This window comes from Heloderma suspectum, chromosome 8, assembly GCF_057233095.1.
Source record: "Heloderma suspectum isolate Gila_16-S chromosome 8, 16-S_ref, whole genome shotgun sequence".
NCBI lineage: Eukaryota > Metazoa > Chordata > Lepidosauria > Squamata > Helodermatidae > Heloderma > Heloderma suspectum.
In genome coordinates, this window is record NC_139465.1 from 48,286,178 (window position 1) to 48,310,938 (window position 24,761).

The following is a 24,761-nucleotide window of genomic DNA, read 5'->3' on the forward strand; positions in this document are numbered from 1 at the left end:
CCAGGAAACAGGCCACACCTGGCCATGCAGCTGCTTGTCAGCCATTTGTTCCATTACTTCTGAGCCACCAACGATGGGGGTGTGTGTATGCCACTGGCTGTCCTTCCTGAATGGTTAGTGCCCCATTTTTGTCAAACTGAATTACAGCTGGAAGTCCTGACTTCGCTCCCATCTGGGTGTGCTTCCTTTCAACTTCACTGTGGTGGTGTACAGAGGCCAACTGCCAAAACAGTTATCCTTGTTCCAGTATTTCTGGCCCTGACTGTATTTTGGTATACACTTCATAGACACTGTCGACTTCATCAGATGCATGAAGTATTAACCTCCAATTGTCAAATCTATATACATGTTTTAGGGGGAGAGAGATACGATACGATATGATACTTTATTGCTTAAAGCCATAGGCCACCACAATGTACATTAAAAAGAGAGAGAGAGAGAGAAGCAGTACAGTACAGTCACATATTTGTATATATATAAATTCATACATCCAACAGAATCATCCCTAGTAGGCTGTTTGGGCTTTGGCACGTGTTTTTCTTGCTGCCAAGGCAAATTTTGCTACCTGGGCAGTGGTAAAAGCATCAGTGCCAGAAAGAAGGACACATATCTGTTCTAAAGGTGTTCTATTTAGGAGGCTCTGGAAAATAATGGCAAGAAATTTATGCCTAGGATGGCGATAGAGAGGTCATCTTAGTAAGTAATGAGAGACATCTTCAACCTCCCCAGACCCGCAGATAGAGAGTCTGTGATGGACGGGGATATTGTCAAATCTTCCCTCCCAGAAGGCAGAGGACATGCGTTGTAGATGCAATGCTGTAAATCATTTCTGTCAGTGAGGCACAGTCAGAGTTGTAAAGTAACTCTCCAGACCAAATGACGTTTTATATAATGGGTACCAGCAAGAATAAGGCATTTGTGAGATTGTAACCAAATCCATCCACTTAGAATAAAGATTATTTTTTTCTTTAAGCCTCTGCTTTTCTCTGTCAGAAGGAAAAGAAGGAAAGGACTCTATCAATTCCATAAGCTTGCAACATAGGTCTGGTCAGGTTTACCCAAGACTTTTGGGATGGGGTCTGAAGTTGCTCTTGAAAGCATTTTTTTGGAAGGCGGGAATCGCTCATATGAGTCAACTTGAGCCAATACAAAGCGAGAGCAGTGTGAATAGATGTTTTAACTGAAATCAATCCCACTTCTGCCCTTAGAAGGGCCCCGGGTGTACTCTGGGGGACAGTTAAGAGAGATCTCATAAAATAGTTCTGAACCACCTCAAAAATGGAGGCATTCGTGTATCTCCATACCTCTGCCCCATATGTCAGTTGTGAAACTACCTTCTTCTGAAATATCTCAACTGCAGGGGCATCCAAGCTTCCCCCTTGTGATCGAGAGAACTGAAGGAGAGATTGAGTAGACTGGGATGATTCCAGCTTAATTACATCTAGATGTTGTCTCCACGGAAGTCGGGCGTTGAAATTAAGGCCCAAATATCTAAAGTTGTTCATTTGTTCAATAGATTCATTGTCCAACTTCCATATATGTGTTGTCCTTTTCTTCCCGAATACTACAATTTTAGTCTTAGCATAGTTAATAGACAAATGCTCTCTTGTGCAAAATGTACTCAACTTTCTCAAGAGCCTTCGCATACCAATTAATGTACTGGAAATCATTGCGATGTCATCCGCATATAGGGGGACTGAGAGTTTAACATCCTGAATAGAAGCTGGGAAGCATTCCAAATCCCTCAGTTCTTGTACAATGCTATTAATATAAAAATTAAAAAGAAAAGGGCCTCTGACGCACCCCTTTATCAGTTGGGATGCTTTCTGGTAACAATCCATTCTCCCCCAGCCTAACTAAGAGTAGTGTCAGAGTGGAGCATTTGGATTAAAAGAAATAGCCTTCTATCAGTGTTTGTGGCAGATAGCTTGTGCCAGAAATGATCTCTATCTACAAGGTCAAAGCCTGAACTAAAATCCAAAAAAGTAACAAATAACTCTTTTCTATCACACTGAGAATATTTCTGTATTAGGTGATGGAGAACAAAACACTGGTCTACTGTAGATTTCCCCTTTGCAAACCCGGCCTGTTCTTCAGCTAAAAGCAAGTTTTTGGCTGCCCATGACTCTAATTTGTGTAAAAGATATTTAGTATATATTTTTGAAACAACATTAAGCAGACTGGTCTAAAATTATTTGGATCTGCTTTAGAGCCTCTCTTGTGAATTGGAACAACCATGGTCACTTCCCAGCCCTGGTGGATTTTTCCATGCTGGTTTATATAAGTAAACATTTTAGCAAGAATTGGGCACCACCAAGTAAGATTAGATCTAAACAATTCACCAGGAAGCATATCTTCTCCAGGGGCCTTTTTAGGAGGCAGGGAGGCAATCAAATCACACACTTCATCCCAGGTTACTGGTTCCCAATCAGGGCAGGAAGAAAAGACACAGAATCCCTGCCGTGAAGGGGATCAGATGAGGTCCCAACAAAAGATTGTCTAAACAAGGCTGAAAAGTGAGCTTGCCATGGTGAGGAAGTAGTTTGATTATCAATAGAGCCATGATGTCTCCTTGTCCTTTTTGTCACTAACATCCAGAATCTGGTTGAATCTCTTTCTAGAATTGCCAGCCCTAGCTCCATCCAGGATTGTCGTACATACTCATTCTTTTTCTGGCGCAGGAGATTTTTATACTCTTTGCGCAAGCTGATGTAGACAGTAACATTTTCTAAGGAGTCTTCTTGCCTCAGTCTCCTGATTGCTCCTGCCAACCTACGTTTCTGGGCAGTGCACCGTTTATCAAACCAGCCTTGACTAGTGTGCAGGCCTGGAAAAGGCACTTTAGTAGTGACCACAAATGGTTTATGTTCCTTTACTATTTTCCCATAAGTTCCCAGGGGATCCAGGGAGGTAAAAAATTTCTCAAAGATAACATCTTGGGGGTTGCTAGAAATAAGTTTATTTCTTCTTGCCGCTTCCCATTCCAACACAGTCTTTTTTCTCCCTGACTTATTACATTATTTGCAGAAGCAAAAACGGGGGGAACTTTTCCAGTGGGTAATGAAAGAGACATCAGAATTGGCATGTGATCACTCTCTGGTCTAGTAAGGACTTTGAAATTGTAGAAAAGGAATAGAGCCAATTGTGAGAGGATCATAAAATCTATCACACTCCTGCCCCTTGGGCCAATATATGTATATAAGCTTGAGTCTGGGTCTTTATCTGTCCCATTACATATACCTAAGTGAAACTTAACAACAAGAGCAAAGAGGAATTGACCAGCTTTATTAAGCCCCAAATTCTTAGAATTTCTAGTAGGGAGAGAAGCCAGACCTTCTGGAGTAAGTCCCATTTTCTCACCCATTTTACAGTTGTTTTGTCCTAGCATTCATATCACCTGCTATCAAGATTTTTGGGTCAGCCTGTATTTCAAATAAGGCAGAGAGGGCCTGATCAAGTTCATTCCATATGGAGGTACCTTCATACTTTGAATTGTGTGGGGGAAGATATACATTTACTAAAAAAAAAAGTCAGACCTGAAGGCCAATCTACCTGAAGAATTAAGATGTTACTGCTATCGCTTACATCAAGCAGTAAAATATTTGGGTTACTATCCACTGAAACCATAGTTGCTAGACCGCCCCAGGCACGGCCTCTGCTATCTGGTTTGCTAGCTGGTTGGTTATACACAAGGTATCCTGTGATTTGCTAGCTGGATGGGTATACACAAGGCACCTTAAAGATTAACATTTATTTTGGTATACATTTCATAGACACTGTCAACTTCATCAGATGCATGAGGTATTAACCTCCAATTGGCAAATCTATATACACGTTTTAGGGGGAGTGAGGGGAGAGAGATGTAAACTTTGTTCTGAGAGGGATTGAAATGCAAAAAATATAGACAGTAATAATTACTGCCATTCATAAAACATTGTTGCGTGATAATACAGATACCATTGCAATAGTGAATGGATCAATTTATGTAGTGTGATAAAAACAATCACAACCCTTTGTCCTTATTCATGCCACAGGAAATAGAGTTGAAACGCTTGATGAATTGTACTTCAGCAATTTCGCATCGGTATCTGTCTTTGAAATTCCTTTGTTCAAAATGGTCATCTTAAGGTCATCCACAGAGTGTCCTGGGGTGTGTGTGTGACATGTCCCCCCACTGGTTTCTGAACATTGCCATTCCTAATGTCATCTTTGTGATGGCATATAGCACAAACGATGGCATGTATCACTTCGGGAGCTTAGCAGGTGCTTATACCCCTGATGTTGTGGAGGCATTATTAGGTCCTGTAATCATGTTGCCAGAGTAGATACGGGGACAGAGTTGGCATCTGGGCCTGGTTGCTGTGTCTGTGTCTCCATTGCGAGGTCTGTTGTTGCTGGTGAGTATCCTTTTTAGGTTGGGCAGCTGTCTGTAAGCAAGCACAAGCCTACCACCAAGGCCGGCAAGAGGGAAGTGTCATTGTCCAGGATGGGTTGTAGATCACTGATATGTTTGAGTGGGCTTAGCTGGGAACTAGAGGTGATAACAAGTGGTGTTCTATTTTCTCTTCTGGGTCAGTCCTGTAGTAGATTATTCCTGGGTATTATCCTTGCCCTGTTGATCAGTTTATTCACTTCATTGGATAGGTATTGTGGTCTGATAAATACCTGCATTAGATGCTTAAGCTGTGAGTCTCTTCTGCTGAGTCTGAGTAGATGTGGTTGTATTGTAGGGCTTGACTGTAGACAATGGATTTTGTGGTGTGATCTAGGTGGAAGCAGGAAGCATGTAGGTATATGTAGTAGCGTGTCAATTTCCAATATAGGGTGGTGTTTATATGTTATGTAGCTGCATTGTTATATCTAGAAAGTGAACTTGTGGTGTGGACTGTCCTAGGCTCAGGCTGATGGTGGGCTGAAAGTTACTGAAGTCCTGGTGAAACCTTATTAGGGCATCCTGTCCATGAGTCCAAATACTAAAGATGTCAACAATGAATTTCAGGTACAAAAGAGGCTTTTGGGGACAGAAGCTGAGGAAGTGGCCATCACTACTTAGAATCATAGAATAGTAGGGTTGGAAGGGGCCAACAAGACCATCGAGTCTCTGTTGTTAAACTATGTGCTGTGTGAAGAAGTCCTTCCTTTTATCTGTCCTGAATCTCTCACCAATTAGCTTCATGGGATGACCCCAAGTTCTAATATTATGCAGAGGGAGAAAAATGTCACCGTATCCACATTCTCCACACCATGCATAATTTTGTACACCTCTATCATGTCTCCCCTTACCCTCCTTTTTCCAAGCTAAACAATCCCAGCTGGTATAACCTTCCCTCATAGGGGAGATGCTCCAACCCCTTGATCATTTTAATTGCCCTTTTCTGCACCTTTTCCAGCTCTACAATATCTTTGTTTAGGTGCAGTGGCCAGAACCGTACGCAGTATTCTAAGTATCATCACACCATAGATTTGTATAAAGGCAGTATGAATCATAGAATAGTAGGGTTGGAAGGGGCCTACAAGGCCATCAAGTCCAACCCCCATGTAACAAGATCATAAAATTTGTATGATCGTGCAAATTTTATTTTCAGTTCCTTTCCTAATAATGGCTAACATGAAATTGCCTTTTTCACAGCAGCCGCACAGTGGGATAACATTTTCATCGAGCTGCTCACCCCAACCCCAAGGTTTCTTTCTTGGCTGGTCACTGCTAGCTCAAATCCCATCAGGTCAGGATGGGAAGTCCTTGAAGTCAGGATTTTTGCCCCAACATTCATCACTTTACACTTGCTTACACTGAACTGCATTTGCCACTTGGATACCCATTTTCCCAGTTTGGAGAGATCCTTTTGGAGCTCCTCGCAATCCCTTTTTGTTTTAACCACTCTAAATAATTTGGTGTCATCAGCGAACTTGGCCACTTCACTGCTCACTCCTTATTCCAGGTCATTTATGAATAAATTGAAATGCATTGATCCCAATGCAGATCCCTTTGGGGCACCACTATTTACATCTTTCCATTGGGAGAATTTACCACTTATTCCTACTTTCTGCTTTCTGTTCTTTAACCAGTTACTGATCCATAAGAGGACCTCCCCTCTTATTCCATGTCTCCTAAGATTGCTCAGGAGTCTTTGTCAAAAGGCTTTTGGAATTCCATGTAAACAATGTCTACCAGATCACCCCTGTCCACAGGTTTACTGACACTCTCAAAGAACTCTAAAAGGTTAGTGAGACAGGACATACCTTTGTGGAAGCCATCTTGATTCTTTTTCAGCAGGGCTCATCCTTGTATATGCCTGCTGATTTTATCTTTAATAATACTTTCAACCAATTTACCTGGAACCAGCCTGTAATTTCCTGGGTCCCCCCGAATCCCTTTTTAAAAACAGGCATTATACTAGCCGTTCTCCAGTCCTCTGATACAGAGACTGGTTTTACGGACATATTTTTGATCAGATCACCAATTTCATGTTTGCATTCTTTTAAGAACTCTAGAATGGATACCATCTGGGCCTGGTGATTTATTAACTTTCAATTTGTCAGTATGGGTGTGAACTTCATTTTTGTGACCACTGTTTACCTCGGTTCCTCAGACTCCCTTCCTGAAAACATTATAGAATCATAGAATAGTAGGTTTGGAAGGGGCCTATAAGACCATCGAGTCCAACCCCCTGCTCAATGCAGGAATCCAAGTCAGAGCATCCCTGACAGATTGCTGTCCAGCCTCGTCTTGAATGCCTCCAGTGTGGGAGAGCCCACCACCTCCCTAGGTCACTGGTTCCATTGTCTTATTGCTCTAACAGTCAGGAGGTTTTTCCTGATGTTCAGCCGGAATCTGGCTTCCTGTCACTTGAGCCCATGATTCTTCCTGTAACTTGAGCCCATGATTCCATGTCTTGCACTCTGGGATGATCAAGAAGAGATCTTGGCCTTCCTCTCTGTGACAACTAGGGATGTACGAAAGTCACTTACCTTTTCGAAGGGTGACATTCGCATTGGGGGGGAGGCGCTCTGTCCCTCCCTCCAAAATTCTCCCTGGCCGGCTCCACTCTGCGGTGTCTCCACGGATCTGCTGGCCGGGGCTGCCTGCAGCCGGACATCCGGCCGCTGGGCAGCCTGCACAGGGACGCGAATGGCGGCCGCCATAGCCACCGCCATTTGCGTCCTTGTATTTTGCCGTGATAAGCTACGTATATATTTACGTAGCCTATCACAGCAAAAAAAAAAAGGGAACACAAATGGCGGCGGCTACAGCAGCCGCCATTTGTGTCCCAGTGCAGGCAAATGGCGTCCCTGCGTTAGCCGTGATAGGCTATGTAAGTATTTACGTAGCCTATCACGGCTATAATGAAGCGAATGGCGGCCGCAGACGCGGCTGCCATTCGCAAAACAGCGCGAACAGCAGCAGGTAAGTGCTCCGTTTCGCGCACCTTTTTCAGGGTGGGGAGCCAGGAGGCTTCGTTCCACCACAGATTTCGGGGGGCTGAATGCACTGGCATTCGGCCTCACCGAGATCCGTGGCAGAATTCTCTCACATCCCTAGTGACAACCTTTCAGGTACTTGAAGAGCGCTATCGTATCTCCCCTCAGTCTTCTCTTCTCAAGGCTAAACAGGCCCAGTTCTTTCAGTCTCTCCTCACAGGGCTTTGTTTCCAGTCCCCTGATCACCTTTGTTGCCCTCCTCTGAACCTTTTCCAGTTTGTCTGCATCCTTCTTAAAGTGTGCTGCCCAGAACTGGACACAGTACTCCAGATGAGGCCTAACCAGTGCTGAGTAGAGGGGAGCTAGTACTTCCCAGGATTTGGAAGCTATACAGCCCAAAAGAGCATTTGCCTTTTTTGCAGCGACATCATATTGTTGGCTCATATTCAGCTTGTTATACAACAATTCCATGAGCCTTCTTGCTTGTAGTAGCAGAGCCCGGCCAGCTCCTTGGTATACACCTGAGCTGAGGGCAATGAAGCAAGAGGGGAGACGGCTAGAATGCAGGTGGAGGAAAACTCGTGCTGAGTCTGACCGAACACAGGTAAGAGCCCACTATCAAGCCTACTCTGTGGCGGTGAGGGTGGAAAAGAGACCTTTCCCACCAGCATTGCATCTTCTCAGTGTCGTCCATCGGAGATTTTCCGAGTGGTTCGCGGCCTGTTACATTCTGGGCCAGGGAGAGAGATGGTGGAAGCCTCGGTAGCATGCTGTGACAAGTTTGCACAGCACTTTGAAGACAAAGTCGCTCAGATTTGTCATGAATTGGACACCACCATTAATGCAGTTCCATTGGTAGAGGCGTTCAGAGCACCATCTGGTCCAGTTTTATTGGATGAGTTTCAGTTACTGAGGCCTGAGGATGCGGACAGGGTGCTTGGCCAAGTCCAATCGACCACTTGTGTGCTTGACCCTTGCCCTTCATGGCTTATTAAATCAAACAAGGAGGGGATGTCTGGCTGGGTCCAGGAGGTTGTAAATTCCTCCTTGAGAGAGGGAGTGGTGCCTGCCGCTTTAAAAGAGGCGGTAATTAAACCACTCCTGAAAAACCCTAACCTGGACTCAGAGGATGTTAACAATTATAGGCCAGGGGCCAACATCCCCTTCCTGGGCAAGGTGCTTGAGCGGGTGGTTGTAGGACAGCTCCAGGCACTCTTGAATGAAACGGATTATCTAGATCCATTTCAATCGGGCTTCAGGCCTGGTTTTGGAACAGAAACTGCCTTGGTCGCCCTGTGGGATGACCTCTGCCGGGAGAGGGACAGGGGGAGTGCGACCCTGTTGATTCTCCTGGACCTCTCAGCGGCTTTCGATACCATCGACCATGGTATCCTTCTGGATAGGTTGTCTGGGTTGGGAGTTGGAGGCACTGCACTACAGTGGTTCCGCTCCTACTTGGATGGCCGATTCCAGAAGGTGGTGCTGGGGGATTATTGCTCTGTGCCATGGCAATTGTGCCATGGGGTTCCACAGGGCTCTGTTCTATCCCCCATGCTGTTTAACATCTACATGAAACCGCTGGGGGAGGTTATCCGGAGGTGTGGGCTGAGGTGCCATCAATATGCGGATGTCACCCATCTCTACCTCTCTTTTTCACCAAACCCAGGTGAGGCAGTGGCTGTTCTGAATCAGTGCCTGGGCACGGTAATGGACTGGATGAGGGCCAATAAACTGAAACTCAATCCAGACAAGACGGAGGTACTGTTAGTGGGTGTTTCGTCTGCCCGGCTAGGTGATATTCAACCTGTTCTGGAGGGGGTTGCACTCCCCCTAAAGGATCACGTCGTAGTTTGGGGGTGCTCTTGGATCCAGAACTGTCACTTGAGGCACAGGTGAACTCAGTGGCACAGAGCACTTTTTATCAGCTTAGGCTGGTATACCAACTACGCCCTTATCTGGACAGAGATAGCCTAGCTACAGTTATCCATGCCCTGATAACTTCTCGTCTGGATTACTGCAATGCGTTATATGTGGGGCTGCCTTTGAAAATGGTCCGGAAACTTCAGCTGGTCCAAAATAGGGCAGCAAGATTGTTAACAGGGACTGGCCTGCGAGCTCATATTACGCCAGTACTTTTCCAGCTGTACTGGCTGCCAATCCATTTCCGGGCCCGATTCAAAGTGCTGGTGTTAACATTCAAAGCCCTAAACGGCTTGGGGCCAGGTTACCTGAAGGATCGCCTCCTCCCATATGTGCCTGCCCGGACCTTAAGATCATCGTCAGCGGCCCTCCTTCGTGAGCCCCTGCCAAAGGAAGCGAGGCGGGTGGCTACTAGGAGGAGGGCTTTGGCGCCAGATGAAGACCTTTTTATTTTCTCAGGCATTTTAGCATTTTAGCTTTCCAAATTTTTATCTTTGCTGTTTTAAATCTGTATTTTAAACTCCTGCACTGCTGCTAGGTTTTATTGTGGTTGTATTGTTATATTGTGGTTTTAATGTTCTATATATTTTAAATTGTTTTATTGTGTGCTGTTTGGTTTTAATTTTTGTGAACCGCCCAGAGAGCTTCAGCTATTGGGCGGTATAGAAATAAATAAATAAATAAATAAATAATAAAAAAAATAGTATTGTTGAGCCAAGTATCCTCCATCTTGTAACTGCACCTACGTTTCTTGTTCCTAAGTGCAGAACTTGGCATTTATCCCTATTAAATTTCATTCTGCGTTTTTCAGCCCAGCGCTCCAGCCTATCAAGATCACTTTGAATTTTGTTTCTGTCTTCCAGGGTATTAGCTATCCTGCCCAATTTTGTGTCATCTGCAGATTTGATAAGCATTCCCTGCACCTCCTCATCCAAACCATTAAAAAAAATGTTGAAGAGCACTGGGCCCAGGACTGAGTTCAGGCACAGGTACCATTCCTAAATCTTCTGCAGTGAAGAGAGATAAAAAGAATTCATTCACCTTCTCCGCAATCCACTTATCCTCCTTTAGTACTCCATTAACTCCGTTGTCAGTCAAAGGTCCAACCGTCTCCCTAGCCGGTTTCCTACTTCTGATACATTAAAGAATTCTTTATTGTTGGCCTTGATGTTGTTAGCAACATGCTCCTCAAAATGCTTTTTTTGCAGCTCTTATTGTCTGCTTGCATTGCCTTTGTGCAAGCTTGTGCTCCCTTTTGTTTTCCTTATTTGGGCAAGAGTTCCATTTTTGAAGGAAACCCCCTTTTCTCTAATAGCTTCCTTGACCCTGCTTGTTAACATGTGGGTGACCTCTTGGATTTGATACTACCTTTCCTAACCTGTCATATACATTCTAGGTGAGCTTCTATTACTGTGGTTTTGAGTAACCTCCAAACATTTTGAACAGATTTAACCCTCTTGACTCCCCCTTTCAACTTCCTTTTTACCAGTTCCCTCATTTTAGAGAAGTTTCCTCTTTTAAAGTAAACTGTGATGTCTTGGACTTCCTTGGCAATTTTCCACTTAAATAGATATTAAATCTGATAGCACTGTGGTCACTGTTTCCAATTGGTTCTACAGCATTCGTATGTCGCATTAGGTCCTGGGCGACACCACTTAGGATTAAATCCAGGGTTGCCTTCCTTCTGGTTGGTTCCATGACCAACTGTCCTAGGGCACAGTCATTTGGGCATTGAGAAATGTAACCTGTTTGACATGACTGGAACATGCATTTATCCAGTTAATGCGGGGCTAATTGAAGTCACCCACTATTGAAATACTTCTTCATTTGGAGGCCTCCCTGATTTTGTTTTCCATCTCAAGATCACCCTGAGCTTTCTGGTCTGGGGGACAATAGCATGTTCCTAGAACCAACACTGTCATCTTTTCAGCGGCAGGTTAAGATTGTCCTCTACTCCCAGGCATTTAATGGCATATGATGGGGCATGTATATCAGCTACAACAACCAAAAAAGTCAAAGGTATGCCAGTATTTCCACAACTTCAGTGTAATAAAATATCGAGCACAGAATTTATTTAAACTATTTATTTATTTATTTATTGCATTTATACCCCGCCTTTTTTCCTCTTGCAAGGAACCCAAGGCGGCTTACATTATCCTCCTCCTCTCCATTTTATCCTCACAACAACAACCCTGTGAGGTGGGTTGGGCTGAGAGTCTGTGACTGGCCCAAAGTCACCCAGTGAGCTTTCATGGCTGAGTGGGGACTAGAACCCAGATCTCCTAGCTCCTAGTCCAACACTCTTGCCACTATACCACACTGGCTATATGGGTACAATACCCAATTATTTGAAGAGCGCAACACAAAAATCAAAGTCTGTACAATACAATGTAACAGGTTCTCATAGAGCCCAGCACAGGCTACACAAGAATGAAAAAAATCAATTGTAATCCATAAAATGGGAATGATGGGTTAGTAGTTCATATCACTCCTTGCTGGATGCTCAATGAATTTGTGAACAGAAGAAAATACTCGTTGATCTCAAAACAAAGCCAAACGTGTTTTGGACTATGTGGCCTTCCTCAGTGGCTTAAATCAAAACAAAAATTAATTCTTTTAAAAAACTAATCCATTAATATACAATATTTACAAATTAATGTATTTCTCACTAATACATAAAAATCTATCTCACCAAATTGACTCCAGATGCCGCTTATACAATTCTTAGTATGCAGACCAGCTATCCAATTTTTTGTATATAGAGCAAAAGTGCCCTAGTTTTAAAAGACATTTTTAAATCCAAGATTGGTTTTCTTTACAAAAGAAAAATATTTATATCCAAATTTCTAACCACTTACCACTGTTCTACATTTAATACATACAGGTCTGTTATCCTCTATTCTAGTGAGTGGAGTTTGTAATATATTGAGCCTTACTCGGTTGCACACCTGATAAAGATGTTAATCAGGATCCAAACTGCTATTGTGAAAGTGTTCTATATTCTGAAGGAACTGACATTTAACTTTTAATCTTAACAGTGTTAGTTAGAAATATAACCATGGCAAGAAATATATATTTACTGAACTAACAACCATTCAATATCCTCATTGAGTCTTTGGGGGTACTATGGTATTAAGTCTATAAATCCATCTAGCCTCCTGTTTTCTCAGTTGTATAACGTATTGTCTCCCTGCAGCTCGTACCTTTTCAATGCATCAGAATTTTAATGAGTTTGCATCATGTTGTACAATAAAATGTTTTACCATTGGTGCATGTACTTTTCTAGTTCTGATGCAGCTTTTATGTTCCCCCATCCTAATTTTGATTTTCTTAGTGGTCATGCCAATATATAACAATAAGCACGTACACTGAACAGCATATATAACTCCAGATATAGTACAGGATTACTAAAGGAACTTAAATTGACACAATTATTGCAGACACTACAATTTCCACATTTGAATTGTCCTACATGGTATTACTGGTGAATCCCATTCTTGTATGAAATAAGATGTCTTTCAAATTGGATGCCCATTTGTATGCAAACATAGGAGTGTTTCTGTACTTCAAGATGTTTTCTAATAGGTACCAGTACTTTAAGATAACCTCTTTAATCTGTATAGTAAACCCATCAAATGTTACGGGAATAATCATTCTGTTTTTTCCACTACTTGTTCTTTGGGCACCAATAAATCTATTCATCCGATGGATTTAGCTCTGTAAAACGCTTGTTTTAAGATCCTGCGTGGATACTCTCTTTCTTCTAATTGTTGGATCAATTCTCTAGCCTGTGTGCAAAACTCTTTAGCTTGACTGCAGTTTCTCCTGATCCTTAAAAATTGGGAGTACAGCAAATTCCTTTTTTAAAAAGTAGGATGTTAACTTTCAAATTCCAGATAGGAATTAACTTCTGTAGGTTTTCTGTATGTAGTTGTCTGGAAAGTACCCTGGACAAATCTGATTTGTATATCTAGAAATTGGATCTGATGTCTACCATATGACATATCAAATTTAATAGTGGAATTTAGATGATTAAGGGATTCCCCAAATTCCTGAAGTCTGTTCTCAGGAACCTGCCAAATTATACAAATGTCATCTAGATCTTTTATATAATAGTATAGCCTTTTTAAAGGATTATCTATGTTATGTATGTGTTGTCTTTCGAATAGATCCATGTACAAATTGGCAAGTTCCAGGGCAAATCTACAGCCCATGGCTGTGCCTGAGACCTGTCCCCCCCCAAATCCTCACCAAACTGGTGAAAGTTTTTCTGTAGAGCTAATTCTGCTAAAGCCAAAATAAAGCTTGTAGAGGGGTATGATACCTCCCTTTTGTTCAGTGTTTCTTCTATAACTGATATTGCTTCCTCCTGTGCGATATTAATGTACAAAGCACGCACACATCTAGAGTCACAAGCCAAATATTAGTTCTGTCCAAATGAACATTACAAGATTTAAGGAGTGGGTTGTGTCCTTCACAAAAGAACATATATGTTCAATGAATGGTTTTAAATAAGAATCTACATATACAGCCAGAGGTTCTAAAACTGAGCCATAGCCAGACACAATTGGTCTGCCAGGTACCGGTGGCATCCCTTTATGGATTTTAGGAAGTACACAACTTTGGGGGATTCTTTGATCTGTATCCATGAATACCATGTGTTGATTTAGAGATATCTTCCTGTAAGAGCGCTTCATCTATCAAATGTACTGTGTCCTTTTTGATTTTACAAGTTGGATTACCTACACAGAGGCTGTAATGAGAAATACTGTTCAGCTGTCTTCTAGCTTCCTGAACATAGTCCTTTCTGTCCCAAATGACTAATGCACCACCTTTATCTGCTGGTTTAATAACAATGTCCTTCCTGTTTTTTAATTTTTCCAAAGATAGTTTTTCTTCCCTACTTAAGTTATGCCAAATATGCCTATCCTGGCATTCTGTGTTCCTTACATCCTTTATGACCAAGGCCTGAAAGACCTTAATCTGCGGATTATTAGATGGGGGATTAAAGGTGGGTCTAGGTCTGAAAATAGTCTGTTGAGGTGAAAGGCCTAGTATAGTGGTACAGTAATACTGGACCACCACCCAACCGGAATTATTCCTGTCTGGTTAATATAGGAAAACTTGGCCAAAACTAGAGCCCACCAGCAGGAATTAAATTTAAATATCTCAGGCGGGAGCGTGTCTTCCCCAGGAGTTTTAACTAATATCGTTTTTTGAAGTAGACAGCTAATCTCATGGTGGGCCACAGGCATCCACTCAGGAAAGTCCTCAGCAAATGAATCCTCCCCAGCAGTGCGGGGATAATAATCGTAATAGTAAAAAGAGTGCTTAAGTGAGGCTCAGTTGTGCCCTTCCATCTTCTTTATTTTAGCTACAGTCCTGCAAGTCATTGTTATTCCCATGCTACAGCCGGAGAACTGAGGCTAAGAGAAAGTTGGCTGTCCATCTCTTCCAACTTTCCTTCTTTTGTTGATCTCCAGGATGCGATTCTGGCTTTGGAAAGGCGGCTGCCCATCACTTAGACACTCTGGGGCTTACAGTCTATGCCAGTGTGCTGGACTTGAGGAGCCCAGGTGCAGAGGAGCTTCGGCGGAGCTGCTCACCAAAGTTATCACTGCTGGAAATGGACCTGACCAAAGCGGAAGACATTCAGAGGGTCCTGCACATCATCAAAGCTCAGACAGTGAGGACAGGTAACTTGAGGGCATTGGCAATATGGCCAAGAGGGTGTCTCCATGAGTGATTTACTGCAAGTTTACTGTAAAGTCATTTGGGGCACATGATGTCATGGCCATCCCGCAGCCACCCCGGAGTTTTGCGCTGAAAACCCAGTTTTTCTGAGACTACTTTTAGTCCAATTATTTTCCTTAATTTGGTTTGAGTGTGCTTCTGTTGTGGTGTGCACCAACCTTCCACATTTACTCTGGCATGATAGCCCAGCCGAGAGGTGTGCCTCACTGACGGTGGTCAAAGGATGTTTCCCCAATGTTTTCCCCACCTGTATTTCCCCAATGTTTCTGCCATATTGCGGCTGGCCATCAGAGTTCTGAGCTACCTCATGGTATTTACTTCACCTTGCCTGCCACTAAATTCTGGTGGCCATCCCCTTGAAGTATAGGTGCGCTCCAGGTAGCCTCTTACCGTTTTTTTAAAAGTAAAGAATAAAAGCGCAAGGTCGAAATAGCGCATTAGTGCTACATAATGAACCTGAAGTTAGCAGTCCAGATTCACCAACCACAGTCCCCTGTGGACTGTAAACTGTATGGATCTTGGACATTCAAAGTCGTTACTGTATCAGAGGCTGAGGCTTACACTGCTAAAAATGCGGTATGGTGAGGAATACATATACTCAGTGAGATTGCAGTTCCTGAGGTAGTTACCCGGGAACCCGCAATTGCGCATTTAGAAGATATCCCTATTGCACTATAGCGAAATAGTGCATTTGTGTAGCAATACCTATACCCCCTATAGCACGATACCACTATTGTGAAATAGCACATTTGAACGAGAGTAGCTATACCCCTATAGCACTATTGCAAAGTAGCACATTTGAACAGGAGTAGCTATACCTGCTATTGTGCTATTGAGGCTTTAGAGGGACAGTAATAAAAAAAATGGGGGGACTCGGGCATAGGTTGCGGAGGCAGGCACTAACACACAAACTGGCCAGAGAAAGCAGCAAGGGTGGAACAAGGCAAGAGTGGGAGGGCGCGAACAGGCTCTCTAAGTGATGACGTGAATGAGACTCCGCCTGGTAGCTACCTAAACATTTCGTGGTAAACTGCTGTGTGACTTGCCCAGAGCTCCAGGCTAGCTTTGGGATAATGTGGATTTCCAAGCCCTGTGGGTCCCCAGACAAAGCAGATTCGACTCCAGTAAAAAGCACAGCAAAGTGAAGAGCAAACTAAACCTGTTACTGTGGAGATCACCCCAGGAACAAATGAGAGGGATGATTCTTTGGAATTTGCAGGAGGACCTTTTCATTCCAAGCAAAGGAAAGGAAATGTATGTATACCTTGATGCACAATGTACAACAACAAAAGTCAAAGGTATGCCAGTATTTCCACAACTTCAATGTCCCTAATACAATAAACTGTAAATATTGAGCAGAAATTTATTTAAGCTATGGGTAGAATCCCCACTTATTTAAAAAGCAGAACACAAAAATCACAATCTGTACAATACAGTGCAATATATGACAAATTCTCTTATAGCCCAGCAGAAGTTACATAGGAATGAAAAAGGTCAATATATAGTCAATATGTAGTCCATAAGATGAAAATGATGGAATTGTGGTTCATATCACCCCTTGCTGGATGCTCATGGAATTGGTAAACAGGAAAAAATACTCAATCTCAAAAGAAAGCCAAATGCATTTCAGCCTGTGTGGCCTTCCTCAGTGGCTTGAATCAAAACAAAAATTCTTTTAAGAAAATGAATCCATTAATATACAGTATTACAAATTAATATATTTCTGACTAATACAGAAAAATCTGTCTCACCAGATTGGATCCAGATGCCATTTATACAATTTTTAATATGCAGGCCAGATATCCAATTTTTGGTGTAGCAATATCAACAGTGTTCTGTAAGAAGCAGTATACAGAGCAGAAGTGCCCTAGTCTTAATTTTTTTCCCAAGATTGATTTTTAAAAACAAAAATATTGATCTGCAAATGCTCACCACTTGCCACTGCATTTGGTGTATCCTCATCTGCTACCACGTGTTCTAGTGAGTGGAGCTTGTGGTATATCAGGCCTTACTGTGTTGCACACCTGGTTAAGGTATTGATCAGGATCCAAATCGCTATTGTTGAAAGTGCTCTATATTCTGAAGGAGCTGACATTTAATGTTCAATCTTAGCAATATAACTTGTGAATATGACTATGTCAAGAAATATATTTTGCTGAACAAACAACCATTCAATATCCTCATTGAGTCCTTGGGGTTCTATGGTATTACGTTTATAAATACATCTAGTCTCTTGTTTTCTAAGTTGCATGACTTGTTGTTTCCCTGCACCTTGTACCTTTTCAATGCACCAGAATTTTAACGAGTTTGCCTCATGTTGTTGTTCAGTGAAATGTTTTACCATAGGCGCACGCACCTTTCTAGTTCTGATGCAGCTTTTGTGTTCCCCTATCCTGATTTTGATGAATATGAACTTGCGCACACTCTGAGAGAGAGCAGAGGACAGGAAGGCCAGGCGTGCTCTGGTCCATGGGGTCACGAAGAGTCGGACACGACTTAACGACTGAACAACAACAAAATCCTGATTTTGATTTTCCTAGTGGTCATCTGGGACAGGTCGCTTACCCAATTACCAAACTCAGGAACCACCAGTCCACAGAGCTTCCATCTTGTCAGGATTTAGCTTCAGTTTATTGGCCCTCATCCAGCCCATTATAGCCTCCAGGCACTGGTCCAGCACCTTCACCAGCTCAGCCGACTCTGACGACAAGAAGAAGTGGAGCTGAGCATCATCAGTGTACTGGTGGCACCCTACCTGGAAACTCCTAATGACCTCACCCAATGGCTTCATATAGATGTCGAACAGCATGGGGGATAGAATAGAACCCTGTGGCACCCCACAGCTTAATAGCCATGGGGTAGAACAGGAATCGCCCAGTACCACTGTCTGGAATCGACCCTGCAGGTAGGAGTGGAACCACTGTAGCACAGTGCCTCCGCCTCCCACCTTGCAGAGCTGATCCAGTAAGATACCATGATCAGTGGTGTCAAAAGCTGCTGAGAGATCCAGGAGGATCAGCAGGGTGGCACTCCCCCGTCTTCCACCCAGAGCAACCCAGGCTGTTTCAGTGCCATACCCTGGCCTGAAACCAGACTGAAATGGGTCCAGATAATCAGTTTCCAATGTCTGAAACTGCCCAGCCACCATGTGCTTAAGCACTTGGCCCCAAAAGGGGATATTAGCAATGGGGTGATAGTGCTCACATACCTCTGGATCCAGGCAGGTCCTCTTCAGGAGAGGGTGCACTACAGCCTCTTTCAATTATCTGTGTTAAGTATGTGTTGTCTTTCAAATAGATCCATGTACAGATTGGCAAAGTTCCAGGGCAAATCTACAGCCCACAGCTGTGCCCGAAACCTGACCCAAAAAATCCTCACCAAACTGGAAAAAGGTTTTCTTTAGGACAAATGCTGCTAAAGCCAGAATAAAGCTGGTGGGGTGTGTGCGTAATACCTTCCTTTTGTTCAGTGTTTCTTCTATAACTGCTTCCTCCAGTGGGATGTTAGTGTACAAGGCAAGCACATCTTAGAGTGACAAGCCAAATATTAGTTTTGGTCCAAATGAACATTACTCACAAGATTCAAAAAGTGAGTCGTGTCCTTCACAAAAGAGCCTATTGAATCTAGGCATCCAGACTCAAAAAGGATGATCTGTTTCATCTAAGAAAGCCTGGAGTTGGGCTGCCACCATTCACAAATGGTTTTAAAAAGGAATCTACATATACAGCCAAAGGTTCTAAAACTGAGCCCCAGCCAGACACTATAGGTCTACCAGGTACCGGTGGTGTCCCTTTATGGATTTTAGGAAGTACACAACTTCAGCTTTCAGCGAGGTTAATTATCTCAAGTGTAGGGTCAAGCTTCACCTCCTCTGGCATTTCTTTTCGGACAATACTTTGTCATATGAAGTAGAAAGGAACTAAAGCCCTGCAGTAAAGGAGCTGGGATTTCCAATCACTAAGTTACTTGAAAGCAAAGAATGTAATGAGACAGAAGAAATTTACTAAACTTTTGGTCTACTCGCTTATTGTACCATCCAGCAATAGTCCACAATAAACTAGAGAAGGGAGTCTATGCATCCAAGGCGTCTGGTTGAGGGAGTGCTTGGAAGTAATGCTGGGCTTCAGATGTAGTAAGTCAGGGTTTCCCCATTTTCTACCTGGGCCAATGCCTGTCTCCCAAATTTACTGAGTTATTTAGAGATTCGTCAGAGTCCCCCTTCCGAGGCTGTAGATACTGCTAACCTCGGAAGGGGGACTCCAGAATCCAATCCTTCCCAGCTGCTGCAGAAAGAATCGCGCTGACTAATTTCCGAGGTCGCAAAAGCAGCCTTGGAGTACCTTGGAGTTTCCTATGGATTCTCCAGGCCCGTCCCTGCCAGCGTGACTACTCTAGATGAGCTCAGAGCCCCCCCCCCCGCAAAATGTATGAACAGGAAGAAGGAGAGGCGAAAATTGCCTCTGGCGCTCCTGCAGGCAGCATTCTGGGAGGTCCATGGATACTTGAAAGCCTCCAAGATTGAAGACTTCCATCTAATGAGAGCATAACCCATAGGATTGTGCCCTTAATCTCTTACATGAGCCACATATATTTCTGCCCAAATCATGGTTTTACCTGGGCTGCCCTGACATAATTTCTTGGAGGAGTAGGTATGTTGTGAGTAGTGATCTCATGGGATAGACCTCCCCACTCCATTGGACAATCTTGCCCGTGTTGCGAAAAGGGGATGTTATCAGGGGATGTGACAACCATGAGTATAGCTTCCTCTGTGTCCAACCTAAAGAATGATCCCTTCTATGCAGATTTGAGGGATCATAGAACAGTAGTAGGGTTGGAAGGGCCTACAAGGCCATCGAGTCCAACCTCGTGTTCAATGCAGGAATCCAAGTCAGAGCATCCCTGACAGATGGCTGCCCAGCCTCGTCTTGAAGGCCTCCAGTGTGGGAGAGCCCACCACCTCCCTAGGTAATCGGTTCCATTGTCGTGTTGCTCTAACAGTCAGGAAACTTTTCGTGATGTTCAGCTGGAATCTGGCTTCCTCTCACTTCAGCCCATTATTCTGTGTTGTGCACTCTGGGATGATGGAGAAGAGATCCTGGCCTTCCTTTCTGTGACAGCCTTTCAAGTACTTGAAGAGCACTATCCTATCTCCTCTCAGTCTTCTCTTTGCAAGAGTAAACATGCCCAGTTCTTTCAGTCTCTCCTCACAGGGCTTTGTTTCCAGTCCCCTGATCATCTTTGTTGCCCTCCTCTGAACCCTGTCCAGTTTGTCTGCATCCTTCTTAAAGTGTGGTGCCCAGAACTGGACACAGTACTCCAGATGAGGCCTAACCAGTGCTGAGTAGAGGGGGTTTAGTACTTCCCAGGATTTGGAAGCTATGCTTCTATTAATGCAGCCCAAAAGAGCATTGGCCTTTTTTGCAGCCACATCATATTGTCGGCTCATATTCAGCTTGTGATCGACAACAATTCCAAGATCTTTCTCGCTTGTAGTGTTGTTGAGCCACATATCCTCATCTTGTAACTGTGCATTTGGTTTCTTTTTCCTAGGTGCAGAACCATTCTGTTGTTTTCTGCCCAGCGCTCCAGTCTATCAAGATCACTTAGAATTTTGTTTCTGTATCCCGCCCAATTTTGTGTCATCTGCAAATTTGATCAGCATTCCCTGCACCTCCTCCTCCAAGTCATTAATACAAATGTTGAAGAGCACTGGGCCCAGGACTGAGCCCTGCGGTAGCCCACTCGTTACCTCTCCCCAGTTGGAGGAGATCCCATTGTTAGGGTTCTCTTTGAGTCCGATCCTGTAGCCAACTGTAGATCCACCGGATCGTTGTTTCATCTAGCCCACTTTGAGCTAGTTTGCTCATCAGGAGATCATGGGGCACTTTGTCAAAAGCTTTGCTGAAGTCGAGGTATATGATGTCCGCAGCATTCCCACAGTCCATCAGGGAGGTTACCTGATCAAAAAATGAGATCAGATTCATCTGGCAGGATTTGTTTTTGACAAATCCATGTTGGCTTCGAGTAACTAATGGCCTTCTCTTGTTGAACCACATCTCAACATGAATAAAAATAGTCATGTTCCCATGCCTAATTCAAAAGACACTTTAATGTACTCGAAACAGGAAAGCAAATTCCAAGAAGTTCGAGAGAGGTCCAGACAAGTAAAGGTCAGTTCAAATATACCCCTCTATCTCCTTAACATCAAGCCCTTGCTTGATGTTCCCTCAGATTTTTCCAGGAGGCAATATTCCACTACTAAAAACTGTAAAAAATATAAAACCTTAGGCTAACAAAACACAAATTTAAGCTAATATCACCCCAACAATATAAAACCAGTCCAAGCAGTCACCCAGCCATTATAAACTAAGTCCAGTAGACTCTTCAACTTCCACCACTGGCCTTGATTTTCCGAGTGAGAATGAGCACAAGTACATGCTTGGAAACAGCCAAGCTGTAGTGGTCTCCCCCGCCCTCAAGAAAGCTAGTAATGATCTAGGATAGTGGGGTCAATGAACAATGCAAAGAAATCGAGGAAAACAACAGAATGGGAAAGACTAGAGATCTCTTCAAGAAAATTGGAGATCACAAGGGAACGTTTTGTGCAAAGACGGGCATGATAAAGGACAAAGAAGGCAGGGACCTAACAGAAGCAGATGAGATTAAGAAGAGGTGTCAAGAATACACAGAAGAACTATACAGGAAAGATCTGAATGTCCCTGATAGCCATGATAGTGCGCTCACTGAACTTGAGCCGGACATCCTCGGGAGTGAAGTCAAGTGGGCCTTAGGAAGCATTAGTAACAACAAAGCTAGCGGAGATGACAGTATTCCAGCTGAGCTATTTATAATCCTAAAAGATGATGCTGTTAAAGTGCTGCATTCAATATGCCAACAAATCTGGAACACTCAACAGTGGCCACAAGACTGGAAAAGGTCAGTTTACATTCCAATTCCAAAGAAGGGCAACGCCAAAGAGTGTTCAAACTACCGCACAATTGCGCGCATTTCACATGCCAGCAAGGTGATGCTCAAAATCCTACAAGCTAGGCTTCAGCAGTATGCGAACCGAGAACTACCGGAACTACAAGCTGGGTTTCGAAGAGGCAGAGGAACTAGAGATCAAATCGCCAACATTCGCTGCATCATGGAGAAAGCAAGAGAATTCCAGAAAAACGTCTATTTCTGCTTCATTGACTACGCTAAAGCCTTTGATTGTGTGGATCACAACAAACTGTGGCAAATTCTGAAAGAGATGGGAGTACCAGACCACCTTACCTGTCTCCCGAGAAACCTGTACGAGGGTCAAGAAGCAACAGTAAGAACCAGACATGGAACAACCGATTGGTTCAAAATTGGGAAAGGAGTACGACAAGGCTGCATAATGTCACCCTGCTTATATGCAGAGTACATCATGAGAAACGCCGGGTTGGATGAATCAGAGGTCGGAATTAAGATTGCTGGGAGAATTATCAACAACCTCCGATATGCAGACGATACCACCCTAATGGCAGAAAGCGAAGAGGATCTCAAGAGCCTCTTGTTGAGGGTGAAAGAGGAGAGTGCAAAAGCTGGTTTGAAACTCAACATTAAAAAAACTAAGATCATGGCATCTGGCCCCATCACTTCCTGGCATATAGAAGGGGAAGAAATGGAAGCAGTGACAGATTTTACTTTCTTGGGCTCCAAGATCACCGCAGATGGTGACTGTAGCCATGAAATTAAAAGACGCTTGCTCCTTGGGAGGAAAGCTATGGCCAACCTAGACAGCATAGTAAGAAGCAGAGACATCACCTTGTCGACAAAGGTCCGTCTAATCAAAGCTATGGTTTTCCCAGTAGTAATGTATGGCTGTAAGAGCTGGACTATAAGGAAGGCTGAGCGCCGAAGAATTGATGCTTTCGAACTGTGGTGCTGGAGAAGACTCTTACGAGTCCCCTGGACTGCAAGGAGGTCAAATCAGTCCATCCTAAAGGAAATCAACCCTGAGTGCTCATTGGAAGGACAGATAATGAAGCTGAAGTGCCAATATTTTGGCCACCTAATGCGAAGAGAGAACTCCCTGGAAAAGACCCTGATGCTGGAAAAGACTGAAGGCAAAAGGAGAAGGGGACGGCAGAGGATGAGATGGCTAGATAGCATCACGGATGCAATGAATATGAACTTGAGCACGCTCCGGGAGAGAGCGCAGGACAGGAAGGCCTGGCGTGCTATGGTCCATGGGGTCACGAAGAGTCGGACACAACTGAACGACTGAACAACAACAACAACAACAAAGTGGGGTCGAGCAAGAATTATTTCACCCATGATCTCAACAACAGCTTAGAATCACAGAGTAGTAGGGTTGGAAGGGGCCTACAAGGCCATTGAGTCCAACCCCCTGCTCAATGCAGGAATCCAGGTCAGAGCATCCCTGATAGATGGCTGTCCAGCCTCGTCTTGAAGGCCTCCAGTGTGGGAGAGCCCACCACCTCCCTAGGTCATTGGTTCCATTGTCGTATTGCTCTAACAGTCAGGAAGTTGTTCCTGATGTTCAGCCGGAATCTGGCTTCCTGTAACTTGAGCCCATTATTCCGTGTCCTGCACTCTGGGATGATCAAGAAGAGATCCTGGCCTTCTTCTCTGTGACAGCCTTTCAAGTCCTTGAAGAGCGCTATCATATCTCCCCTCAGTCTTCTCTTCTCAAGGCTAAACAGGCCCAGTTCTTTCAGTCTCTCTTCATAGGGCTTTGTTTCCAGTCCTCTGATCATCTTTGTTGCCCTCCTCTGAACCCTCTCCAGTTTGTCTGCATCCTTCTTCAAGTGTGGTGCCCAGAACTGGACACAGTACTCCAGATGAGGCCTAACCAGTGCTGAGTAGAGGGCAACTATTACTTCCCGGGATTTGGAAGCAATGCTTCTATGAATGCAGCCCAAAAGAGCATTTGCCTTTTTTGCAGCCTCATCACATTGTTGCCTCATATTCAGCTTGTGATCGACAACAATGCCAAGATACTTCTCGCTTGTCGTGTGGTTGAGCCACGTCTCCCCCATCTTGTAACTGTGCATTTGGTTTCTTTTTCCTCGGTGCAGAATTTGGCATTTATCCCTATTAAATGTCATTCTGTTGTTTTCTACCTAGCGCTCCAGTTTATCCAGATCACTTTGAATTTTGTTTCTGTCTTCCAAAGTATTAGCTATCCCACCCAATTTTGTGTCATCTGCAAATTTGATCAGCATTCCCTGCACCTCCTCCTCCAAGTCATTCATAAAAATGTTGAAGAGCACTGGGCCCAGGACTGAGCTCTGCGGTACCCCACTCGTTACCTCCCCCCGGTTGGAAAAGGTCCTATTGATAAGCACTCTTTGAGTCCGATTCCGTAGGCAACTGTGGATCCACCAGATTGTTCTTCCATCTAGCCCACTTTGAGCTAGTTTGCTCATCAGAAGATCATGGGGCACTTTGTCGAAAGCTTTGCTGGAGTCGAGGTATATGATGTCTACAGCATTCCCACGGTCTACAAGGGAGGTTACTTGATCAAAAAAATGAGATCAGATTTGTCTGGCAGGACTTGTTTTTGTCAAATCCATGTTGGCTTCGAGTAATCATGGAGTTGTTTTCAAGGTGCTTCCAGATGGATTGCTTTATCATCTGCTCCAGAATTTTCCCAGGGATGGATGTCAGACTGA

The 24,761-nt window shown here is 43.8% G+C and overlaps 1 protein-coding gene across 1 annotated transcript in view; it reads left to right on the forward strand.

Annotated features, from left to right (window-relative positions):
* HSD11B2 (hydroxysteroid 11-beta dehydrogenase 2) overlaps nt 1–24,761 on the forward strand; it is a 68,548-nt gene that overhangs the window by 33,465 nt on the left and 10,322 nt on the right. Inside the window, exon 3 of the mRNA XM_084812903.1 lies at nt 14,823–15,035. Within this exon, the coding sequence (XP_084669029.1) occupies nt 14,823–15,035 (213 nt within the window). The remainder of the gene's footprint in view (nt 1–14,822; nt 15,036–24,761) is intronic.